Here is a 12,672-nt window from a genome sequence, read left to right as displayed (position 1 = left end):
GTCACAGGCTTCCTCCTCTCTGTAAGTGTCTCAAGGCCAAAGACAGGCTGGTGGGAAAGCTCTGACCAGCAATGCCATATGTTCCCCCTCCCCTACCTAAAACCCCAAATAAAAACCCTTCCTTTTAGCTTTTTGGGGAGTTTGGGATTTCAGCATTAGCTGCCCTCTCTCCTTGCTCAGTGCTGTGCAAAAATAAAATTCCTACTTTCTTCCACCACACCCGGTGTCAGAAATTGGCTTGCTGCGCAAAGGGTGAGCGAACTCACTTCAGGTTCGGTAACAATAATAGTTATCTCATAGGGTTGATTAATGATTAAACGATATGATGCATGTAGCGGTATGATATAATATGTTCTCTGCTGCCTTTTTCTTGGAGGTAGAGCATCCAGATCTGGTCCTCCTAAGCTGTCTGGGCTTCCTAACATGCTTTACTAAATTTCGTTGCACTTTAGCTAGAGTGGCCTCTGCTGTTGCAACTAAGAACTTTGAATGATACAGTGTATTTCTTTGTGGAAGTAGAGACTGTTTCTGTGTGTTAACACACAAAGTGTGCCTTTGTCAAAAAATACAATGTGGCCTGATTCATTCTGTAAGTATTGAGTTCATGGCTCTGGCGCAAGTTTTGAGAAGCAAATAGAGGATTTGTTTACTGTAAAAATATTTGGGGAAAGTTGGAGAAAGAGAGAAAATAAACCCTGGATAAGAAAACATACTGCCAGACTAGGAAAAGATAAGAGATGGTGAGAAGAGAGAAGGCTAAGGGTCTAAAAGCTGAGGAGTCCTGTGCCCTGCTCCTTGGGTGGAACCCCTGAGGTGGGGAGTCCTTAAAAGATATTAGTTCTAGGAAGCAGAGCCTAAGAAGGAGATCTTGGAATTTGATTTCTCACTAGTTAGCTTGCAATGAGGACTCCAACACTGATGGTGGGTGGAGTATTGATAGTTCCTGGCACCCGGTGCAAAAGCTAAGACTTTCCCCTGTGGTGAACTGGACCAGGATACAGGTAGAAGGGGCTGCGCTGGTTCATGCAACATCTCTGGTATTTGGGAAGTATGGGAGAGAGAGCAATTTCTCCACGGAGTTGAGTGGCTGTTATTAAACGACATTGATGCTCTGAAGAGAGAAAATGATAGGATTCAGGTAATCAATTACCAATTTAAAGAAAAGTGCAAGAGTCATCTTCCTTGTCACCACTGAAAGAGATCCTCATCTCCCACAGTTGGAGGGCAGATAGAACTGAAGATCAGGCACAAAATGTCACTGTAAAAATGGCAGAATCCCCTTGGAGTGTGGGCTGGACTTAGTGACTTGCTTCCAAAGAACAGAATATGTAAATTATGGAAACCTGGCAAACACTTCCTAAGCAAGCAGTCAAGGTTAGCATCACAAGTAATAAGTCACGTTGATAGCGTTGTACCCCCTGATGTGATGTGATGAGAAAAGCAGTTTGCCTCTGTGGTATTCGTCCTAAAAACTCACAACCCTAAACGAATAATGAGAAAAATATCAGACAAACCCAAACTGAGGAAAATTCTACAAAATTTGTTGGTGTTAGTGCCATCGAGTCGATTCCAATCCTAGTGACCCTGTGTATAGCAGAGGAGAACCCTGCCTGGTCTTTTCACACCATCCTCTCACCTTCCGGACTATATAACGCAAGGCACTGCTGCTACTTATAGGGTTTGCATGGCCAATTTTTTTGGAAGTGGGTGGTTAGGTCCTTCTTTCTTGTCGGTCTTATTGTGTAAGCTTCACTGAAACCTGTCCACCACAAGTGACCCTGCTGGTATTTGAAATACCAGTGGCAGAGCTTTCAGCATCACAGCAACATGCAGTCACCACAGTATGGGTGGTGTGGTTCAATGACTGGAAAACGAACCCAGGCCATGGTGGTGAGAGCACTGAATCTTAATCACTGGACCACCAGGGCTGGCCTTCTACAAAATACCCAACCAGTATTCCTCAAAACTGTCCAAGTCATGAAAAACAAGAAAAGGCTGAGAAACTGTCATGTATCAGAGGTGACTAAAGAGTCTTGATGAGTAGGTGCAATGTAGTGTCCTGGATTGGATCCTGGAACAGGAAAAATGACATTAGTGGAAAAACTAATGAAATTTTAATAGAGTGTGGAGTTTAATTAGTAATATACCAATGTTGACATCTTGGTTCTGACAAGTGTACCATGGTAATGTAAGATGTTAACATTAGAGGAAACTGAGTATGGAGTATATGGAAAGTCTCTGTACTATCTTTGCAACTTTTCTGTAAGTCTAAAATTATTCCAAAACAAAAGCTTTGGATTAAAGAATAGCAGAACTCCAGAGAAAGTGGAATTCTGAGCCTAAGCAGGTCTCATACATCAAAGCTGAGATCCTGATAAGAAATGGGACCCTGAGAACTTGGGATGAGAGGAAATCTGAGACTTGGATGAACCCTCTGGACCTGCAAAGTGGCACTCCCCTTGTTGGAAGATAGATGCCCCTTCTCCCCTTACTTGAAAACAATACAAAAGCCTCAAATGGAGCAGGTGACTGGCAAGAAAATGCTGGCACTCTTCAGGATCTGCTCCTACCTCCCTTTCTGGCCACCAGACCAATAATCAGAACCAAATACCAGATTGGGCATACACTAGGCCTCCCGATGGAAGAGAGAGGTTACAGCCAGAGGAGCAGCACCTGACCAATATTTACCAGCAGGAAGCAGGAAAGTATGCCTGGGAATGGATCTTGAATGTGCTGGATCTGAGGGAAGTGGAGGGGTAATAAAGTTGAATAAGGAAGAGTTTGTCAACATGAAGATTGTAGGTTGAATTGTGTCCCCTAAAAAGAAATGTTCAAATCCTAACCACCAATACCTGTGAATATGATCTTGTTTGGAAATGGGATCTTTGCAGATGTAACCAAGTTTAGATGAGTTCATACTGGATTAGAGTGGACTCTAATCCAATGACTGGTGTACCTATAAGAAGAGTGGAAATTGAACACAGACACAGAAACTCAGGGGAGAAGACCAAGTGGCAACAGAGGCAGAGACCAGAGTGATGTGTCTAAAAGCCAAGGAATGCCAAGAGTTACCTGCAACCACCAGAAGTGAGGAATAGGCGAAGATGAATCCTCCTTCAGAGCCTTCAGAGAGAGCATGGCTCTGCCAACACCTTGCTTTTGGACTTCTGGTCTCCAGAATTGTGAGAGAATAAATAAATTCAAGCCACTCAGTTTGTGGTACCTTGTTACAGCAGCCCTAGGAAACTAACACAGGGGCATTCTCCCATGACACAGGATATAACATCCTGAAAAAGGCCAATAAAATGGTTCTATTGGGCTGCTAGAGTGGCTTTCAAAGGCTTAGACAAAGCAGAGATGCCAAGATGAGGCTGATGACCTTTTAGGTTCTTTTTAAAATAATTGTGTACTGGGGGCTGGCCCGGTGGTGCAGCAGTTAAGAGCACACATTCTGCTTCTTGGCGGTCTTGGGTTCACTGGTTCAGATCCCGGGTGCGGACATGGCACCGTTTGGCAGGCCAAGCTGTGGTAGGCATCCCACGTATAAAGTAGAGGAAGATGGGCATGGATGTTAGCTCAGGGCCAGGCTTCCTCAGCAAAAAGAGGATGATTGGCAGGAGTTAGCTCAGGGCTAATCTTCCTCAAAAAATAAATAAATAAATAAATAAATAAATAAATAATTGTATATTAATTTCTAATTATTACTGCATAGTTGTCAGAGATTATGGCCACTATGACTTTTTTTTAATAACTTGAGAGTTTCTTGTGGTTCAGTAATTGAGCAGAGCACATCTTTGAAGTGGATTGGACTATCAGTTACTTCTACCTTTCCATCTGACCATGTTTGAATTCTCCTTTAAATAAGAACCCGAAGATGGGGACCTGGTGAAGTCAGGTCATGGTTTAATAAGTGTGTGCAACATCATTCCTCTTGCCATTCATATTCATTTTGAAGAGAGAATATCCAAGGCCACAGGAGTACTCTTCCTTGAGTCCAGAGGTCCACTCCCTCCCCTTTCCTTCAATGTTCAATAAACCTAAATTATAAGCTTATTTCATTTTTTAATGTCTGTTATAATGACTACTGAATTTATTGGACCATATAGATGAACTAGTGAGAAGTAGATTGACTTTTTTCCTTTAGGTAGAATTTTCATTTCTGTTATTTGGAATATAAAAGTTCATGACGTATTTTCAATGTTGATCGTACTCTTCAATAAGTAAGTCTCTTTTTAACTGTTTTTGTTTTTTAAGAGAGACGCCAGAACTATCATGGCAGATTATAGAGAAAGAGATTAAAGGTCCAAAGAAGTGGACATGCTACAATGGGTTTACTATATATGACCAGCAAACCCACAGGCTAACTATAATTCCTCAGGAGGCCTGCGGGATACTCCCTTTATGAAGACAATGAGGAATGCAGTGGTGACGGGGCCACCAGCACCATTGAGCAGGTCAGATCTGACAGTGGGAGGCACTGTTCCAGAACTAGGCTCCCTAGCAGCAATCGGAATGATAGAATCCTGGAGAAGCAGAGGCCAGTGGCAGCACTTAAAGATCAGAGACAAGGGCAGTAAAGTCAGAATGGCAGTTGAGGGACCTGACTCGCAGGAACTGACGTACATGCGGATGAACCTACGAAAGCGGACACAAAGTGTAAGACCTTTAGGTTGCACATGAACACACATCAGAGAGCCTCCACTTGGAAGAGGCATTAAACAGCCAGTGGGCAGGTGGACTTGGCTGGTTGATGTTAACCACTTGTCTGAGAAACAAGGAGTAGAAGTAGGAGTGGCCTCACTCACCATCATTCCCAGTAACCCATTTGAGGAACATGTCATCTTTTCCACTTAGGCTCTGTCAGTCTAGAAGTCCTGATTCCCAAGGAAGAATTCTTCTACTTGGGAATACAATGGAAATCCTATTAAAATACAACTATAACTGCTGCTCAGTAATTTTTGGGTCTTCATATCAAGACCAAAAGGGAAGGCCAGGGGTCACCATAGTGGAAAGATCAATTGGTCCTGATCCTCAGGACAGGTTAGTACATTCGCTTCATCATGGGAGCAGGAAGACATATGTTTGGCATGCAGGTGATCCACTGGAACATCTCCTCATAATGCCTTGTCTAATTTAACTCAAATACAGGAACCATAACAGGGTAAGGTATGTTAACCAGGGGATGAAGGTCTGGATCAGTCCAGGCAACCCAACAGATGTGAGGGGGATTGAGAGTAGGGGAAGAGGAGGGACCCGCTGGAGCAGTGGAAGCTAGAGTGCATCCCATCAACTCTTCTCCTGAAGGTTCCTCAAGAATGATGACCCCAGAATCTTGGAGAATCTGTACCTGGATGGAATAAACTTAACGTGAGAGCAAGTAGATTTGAGTGGTGCAATGAGTGGACTGCTATAGACACTATAATGCACTCCCCAGATCCTTTTTCTCAGGCCAGCACATTTCTGGAGCTGTTCACAGCTTGTAACTGCTCGCCTCTTAGGAGAACTGACCACTGCTAAGTGGCCTCCATTATAAGCCTCCATCCCTGCTGGAGCAGCCCACGGTCAATGACTGACTGATGCAGAGACATGGAAGGCTGGCCCCTTTGCTCAAAGGAATAACTCAGTGCTGCTTATACCCCCAAACCTCCCCGCTGTGACGTGGCCCCTGTGCATTACCTGAGATCACATCCTTGCTTGATTTTCTCCTTTCCTATCCTGGTTTACTCCCTCCCTTCCAATTTTTTCAGGAAGAGCTCCCCTTCAATAAATCACATCCTAGGCTTATCCAAATCCCTATCTTAGCCACTACCTTTAGGGAACCCTACCTAAGAGAGAGGTGGAGCAAAATAAATCAGGGAAGGACAGGCAGTAGGTGAGAGGAGGAGGAAAGGTGAGATTTATCTCTAAATAGCCTGGTCAGAAAAGTCCTCCCTGGGAAGGTCACCTTTGAGAAGGGACTTGAAGAAAGTGAAGGAATGAGCCATCAGGCGATTTGGGAGAAAAGCTTTCAGGGCACAAGAGCTGGCATAGGAGTGGATCTGGAAAGTTCCAGTAAGAGTGCAGAGTGTGGCTGGAACAGGAAGAGGCAGGAAAAGAACGTCAGAAAAGAAGTCAGAGAGACCTTCCAAGGTCCTACAGATCGTGTAGGGCCTTGAAGGCCATTGAAAGGACACTGGCTTTAACTCTGAGTGAAATGGGAAACCATGGGGAGGTTCTGAGCAGGGGAGAGACGTGATCTGACTTTGTTTTAACAGAATCACCTGGCTGCAAGGGCGGGAGCCAAGTTGCCTGAGGTTGTGCAAGCAGAAAGCAAATGATGTGGCAATTGGAACCAGGCTTAGAGCCGGCTCTTACACACCTGCCTTTGTTGAGGGAGCAGACAGAGCACATCTGGTACATACATTCAATAAACCACTGCTGAATGCTGAGGATGGACGCAACAGAGGGATTGACTCCACCTCTTTAAAGGGAAGATACAAATACCCATAAGGAGATCAGACTCCTGCTCAGTTTCTCCTGGGGAAGTCTTCAATACTACAACTGTTTAGGAGAAAAGACCATACTTGCCATCAGGTCCAGAGGCTGCTGGTTACACTGCAGCCCAAGTAACTCTCTACACTTACGTGAGTCGGTAAATTTCAAGAGGAAAACATTTAGAGAGGTAGCACAGTGTAATGACTAAGAATGGTGGGCATAGAACATCTGGTCTGAAACCCAGCTCTGCCTCTTATAGCTATGTGACCTTGGGCAACTTACTTAACCTCTCTGTGCCTCAGCTTCCTCATCTGTAAAATTGTGATTATAATAGTCTCCACCCCACAGGGTTGTTTATAGAATTAAATGAGTTTACAGTGCCTGGAACATACTGTTTGCCATTATTATTTTATTATACATAAGCAATTAGAGGACACTCATTGTCATTTAAGTTGAATAAATCTGCATGTCAATTTCTGGACATTAATTTCCAAATTTAATGCTTTCTATGTCATCTGTTCCGATGTTGGACTATAAGTGAATGCATCTTTCTTCCTACACTTCTAAAACACTATTGCACCTTTAGCTGATTAAATTGTTCAGGTTTTTTTTTTTTTTTTATCAGTGACTGTTCTCCAGGAAGGCTCATAATGCCTGACTGTAATCAGCCCCACGTGTGAATTTAAAATGCTTCCCTGTGCATTTGTCACTCCCCTGACCATGAGGAACACTCCATAAATAAAATACACTTCAAGAATTCCATTTAGATGATGGCCTTTGTTTCCAAACGTTATTAGATACCTATGATTTACACTGCTTGTTAGAACATCGAGGTTTCTAACTTCCCAGCGTTCTTGTCCCTTACAAAACAGAAAATAGGTCTTTGTGATTTTACTATATTTTTTTACACTGGATTCTGTCAACTGGTTTTATGTGAAAAACAAACAAGGGGAGGGAATGTCCATTATATGTCTGGCTTTTAGCAAAGCATTTTATAGATAATTATCTTACAGACTTGAGGATCACACCAAGTGTGTGGTAGAGCTGGTCTCACTGGAGGAGCCCTAATTCTGCAGCTCTGCTCAAAGACCACGAGAGCAGAGGATCATCTTGGAACACTGGTCGATTAATGCCTTTTTTCCTTCCTTTGCCAATAATTTCTCTCTAGGGATCACTGAAAGAAGGGGTTTGAATTTGGCTTTATTTTTTCTAAAGCCATTCTACAATTATGATGACAATGATAACATCTAGCATGTATTTATGGCATTCTCTATCTCCAGCACTGTGCTGGCTGTTTTTCTATTGTTCCGTGATGCAATTCTGAGGAAACTGTTCAGATTCCTAAACACATAGCTCAATTTTGGGTTGAGGCCACACAACTTGGAAATTATTAATTTTATTGTAGCCCTAAGCAAACCAATCTGACAAATAAAAGGGTCCTCAAGTGGATCATCCAATCACACACAGCAAAAAGAACTCCTAGGATAAGACTCCTATTGAAAAAAATCAAATTTCAAAAAAGCAGTTAAACTTAAAGTTGGAAAAGAAAATTCCTAAGTACGCTTTTGTCAAGTATTTTAAAACGAAGGCACAGAGTTAAGTGATTATAATGGTGACTATAGTCCGAAGTCATGGTTTTTATTTCTGACTTTGTCAGATTCCTTTGTCATCATTTGCATATGCCAATTAAACCATTGTGCCTTCCTTTTGCATTTTTAATCAAATGACACTACCATAATAAGATGTTACCTGGGGAGTGCTCACGAGAGGGATAAAACACTCTTAAAAGAAAAGGTTATTATAATCATTTCCTGTTTGGCTGGTTTATCCTACTGTCACTGAGCTAGGTTTTCATCTATACATGATAACTCAGTGTAGGTCTGTTTGAAACCTTTTTGTTTTTGATTACTACATTAATAAGGTGCCAAACCCAGTTCTCTTATTTTGCAAGCTCATCAAGAGTGACACAATGGAAATTTTAACACTAACAGGAGCCCCCGTGTTATAAAGCACAAGAAAGAAATAGAATGACTCTCCGTGTGCCTAGAAATAGTCCTTTAACAGCTAAAGCTCTTAAATTTAAAAGATAATATAGAAAAGTTAAAAGAAGACGCCAGGTGGTATTTTCATTCATCAGGATTAGAAATAATCATTCAAACACACAAAAATATTATCAAGGGTATTTTTCACATTTATGTACATCAGAGAGATTAAAGGACTCATTTTACCTTGCACATAAGGACCACTCATTAACTCACCTATATAATATGCCTATAAAAAATCACAGATTAAAATGTCACATTAATTCATTCACTTAGGCAAATTCTCCTTCCAATAATAATATATTTTACTTTTTAAAAAAAAGATCTTTTGGTTTGGACAAAAACGTTCAATTCAAAGATAGTATGTAACATTTTCCCACTGTAACCATGTAAGATTTTCTGCTTAAAGAATACTAATTTTTTCAGTTACCTTCTTCAAACTGTTGTGTAACTATCCTTCTCTTTGAAAACTACACAATAAGGAACCACTTTATATAGTTTATATAACAAGGTAAACAATTTACAACTGTCTCATTTTTATCTATAGTGAAAAATTCTTAAAAATTATTTTAGCTCAAAGCATTACCATATAAAGTGGTTCCTGATTTTGTCACTACTATTGAGTTAACATGAAATATTATCTCCTTAAATCTCTTCTAATTCAATGCCAAACACACAATATGCAATACCACCATCTCCAGTAAGCGCTAATCCTGCTGTATAAGCAGAATGCTTGTCTTGGTATTTTCCTAATTCAACCTTATACATCTGATGCATCTTTTTTTCCCTCCAGGCACAGTCTGTTGGAGCTGGAAGGGGCTCCAGAAACCATCTAATCTGACCTACCTGCTCCTTTTTAAAATGTGGCTTTAAAAACAGCAAAGTCTCTCAAACATTGGCAACGTGAAGCTACTCAGAAATAAACCTAAAGTTTGCATTCAAACTTTACCTTCGCAAAATTCCCAACGAATCTCCCACAGCGTTCTTCACTCCTTCCTTTCCAGGTTTCACAAATTTTTCTTTGAAAGTATCAAATGCTTTAAAAGGCATTTTGAATGGGGGCCACCTCCGAGCCATTAACAATCAGTCTTAGAAACTGTCATCCTTTCTCACTTCCAGCGTGGGGACCACTCTGTTTTCCTTGATGAACACCTTAAAGTCAGTCCTCATGGAGGTAACTACTTAAAATCAAAAAGGAGATGAAACCCAGCCCAGATCTTCCAAGATGAGACCACTCCCCTCTCCCGGCCAAAAAAGAGGCCAAGAGGTATCTGGCTGGGAATTCAGCCCCTTGAAAAGCTACAAGCTCAGCAGCAGCCTGTGGTGCTGTCTCAGGCAGTCACTCTCAGTCTGAGCGCAGCCTCGCTCCCTCCCTGGGGCTGCAGCTGGAGAAGCTGAAGTGGGCTCCAGCCCACGAGGTGTCCTGAGACCAGTGACAGCATCTGCGGCCTATCTCCAGCCCCTCCTGCCGCTTCTGACCACATCCCCCTCCTGCCTCATTCTGCTCCGCTATGGCTTTCACTGAGTGATCTTTTCCAAGGTGATGGTGCTATAGTAACCGGCACAATACCTGCCCCTCAGCTGCTGGGGCTTATTAATGGGCTCTCAGCCAGAGCAGGCTCCCACAGTAAACTGTATGAAACATTTACAAGTCTTCTGCTTTTCTGAGGTCTGGCACTGCAGACAGGCTCTCAGCCACCACATTATGCCTCCTATGCCCCTCGTGGGAGCCATGAAACAATTTTTTTCAGCCAGACACTAGCATGGGTGTGGTCCTGGAAGAACACTTGCACTAGAGAAAGCTAAATGCAAAACCCAGACCACAAACTTCTAGGAGGGCATTTATTTGCTCCTCATCAACAGAGCAGGATCTCTCAAGGTGTGGTGCGTGGGTGCCACTGGGACCATCTAACTGAAGACACCTGAGGTGGTCCTAGAACCTGCTTAGAACTCTTCACTGGTCCTCACTGTCCTCAGGATAAATCCAAGTTCTTTATCACGGCACACAAGGCCCTCCACGGGACCCCAGCCTTGTTTCTTGTCACTCTGCTCTTCATATCAGCACTTTACTCAACTCAGCAAGCTCCCTAGCATCTATGGGCTTTACTCAAGCTATACTCTCTGCCTGGGTAACTCTCCTCATCCTCCCTTTGGGTAACTTCAGGGGATTCTTAAGTCTCACTGAGACATCACTTCCTCTAGAAACCCTCATAGACAAGGTTAGGCGTCCCTCCTCCCAATCACTGGTCCTCTGTCCCAGTAGGACCTGGAACGTAGTGCTGTAACATAAATCGTTGTTGGAGTGGGATTGAAATATCACATGTTGTTCCCACATTTATGGGCAGTAGGATGACACCTCCATAAATGATGCTGCCATGAAGAAACCTCCTTCATCTGCAAGGCTCCAGTGCTCCAGTCCCCCAGGCTGCACAACCAAATCAGGTGCTTTAGGCTCTCGGGTTCCCCAGGAGTCATTTCCACAGGACCAATCACTGCCCTCTGCAAGCCGTAGTCCAAACCCTTCTCCAAGATTTTAATTAAGTTGATCTAAATCAGACGTGGATCCTTGCTTGGCTAAATACTACTGCCAATAATAACTATTATTATTATGGCTAATATTTATTGAGCTCTCTCTATGGTTCAAACTTTGTGTTAAGTACTCTTTATGTATTATCACAATCTTCTCAACACTGCTTTGTGACTAGTAACTTACTATTTTCCCCAACTTTACTGACAGGAAACTGAAGCAAAGAAAGGTTAGACTTGCCAGGTTTCAAATCCAAACAGTCTGGCTCCAGCCAGCCCTGTTTTCATTCCTTCTCTCTCTCTCTCTCCCCCCACCATGCCCGACTCCCACTACCTCCTCAGACTTTACTGAGGTATAATTTGCATATCATATAGGTCACTTATTTAAACTGGCCAATCAATGATTTTTAGTAAATTTACCAAGTTGTGCAAGAATCCCATAAATCACAAAGCAGATAGAACATTTCTATCACCCCAATAAGATTCCTTATATTCACTCTTAATCCCCATCTCCCACCTCCCACACTGCTCCAGACAACCACCAATCTACTTTCTGTCTTTATAGATTTGCCTTTTCTAGACATTTTATATAAATAGAATCATACAAAATATGGTCTTGTCTCTGGCTTCTTTCACTTAGTATAATGATTTTGAGGTTTTTCCATGTCACAGCTTGTATCAGTAGTTTGTTTCTCTTTTTTTTCTTTTCTGTGGAAGATTTCATTGTATGGACATACCATATTATGTCTTTCCATTGATCGGTTGATGGGCATTTAGGTTGTTTCCTATTCCTGGCTATTATAAATAAAACTGTCCAGAACATTTGTGTGCAAATCTTTGTGTGGACATATCTTTTCATTTCTCTTGGGTAAACACCTAGGAGTGGAATTCCTGGATCATGTGGTAAGTGTATGTTTAACTTTTTAAGAAACTTTCAAATTATTTTCCATTTCATCCCATTATTTTCCATTCCCACTAGCATGCATGAGGGCTCCCATTTCTGCACATCCTCACCAATATTTGTTGTCTTTTTTAGGATAACCATTCTAGTGGGTATGAAATGGTATCTCATTGTGGTTTTAATTTGCATGTCCCTGATGACTTATGACGTTAACCATATTTTCATGTTCTTATTAGTCATTTGCATATCTTTTTTTGGAGAAATTTCTATTCAAATATTTTGCCCATTTTTTAAATGGTTTTTGTGTGTGTGTGTTATTATTGAGGTGTATGAGTATATATTCTCAATATAAATCCTTTATCAGATATGTGATTTGCAAATATTTCCTTCCAGTCTGCTGCTTGTCTTTTCATTTTATCCATGCTGTATTTTGAAATGCAAAGATATTTAATTTTGATGAGGTCCAATTTACCAGTTTTTTTTTCCTTTATACACTGTGGTTTTGCTCATCTAAGAAATCTCTGCCTAACCTGAGATCTTGAAGATTTTCTCCTGCTTTTTCTTCTCAAAATTTTATTGTTCCAGGTCTTATATTTAAGCCTATGATCCATTTTGAGTTCATTTTTATGTATGGTGTGAGGTAAATATCTAAGTTCATCTTTTTCCACGTGGATATCCAGTTGTCCCAGCACCATTTGTCGGAAAGGCTATCCTTTCTCCAATGACTTG

General features: G+C 41.8%; 1 protein-coding gene across 1 annotated transcript in view; it reads right to left on the bottom strand.

Annotated features, from left to right (window-relative positions):
* Window positions 1-10,024, bottom strand: part of SLC17A8 (solute carrier family 17 member 8) — a 42,272-nt gene extending 32,248 nt beyond the window's left edge. The window contains exon 1 of the mRNA XM_014835080.3: window positions 9,466-10,024. Within this exon, the coding sequence (XP_014690566.1) occupies window positions 9,466-9,593 (128 nt within the window). The 5' untranslated portion in view covers window positions 9,594-10,024. The remainder of the gene's footprint in view (window positions 1-9,465) is intronic.
* Window positions 10,025-12,672: the final 2,648 nt, after the last annotated feature.

Source organism: Equus asinus, chromosome 4 (genome assembly GCF_041296235.1).
Source record: "Equus asinus isolate D_3611 breed Donkey chromosome 4, EquAss-T2T_v2, whole genome shotgun sequence".
NCBI classification, from domain to species: Eukaryota; Metazoa; Chordata; class Mammalia; order Perissodactyla; family Equidae; genus Equus; species Equus asinus.
The sequence above is the reverse complement of the archived record's forward strand: the minus strand, read 5'-3'. Positions and strand labels throughout refer to the sequence as shown.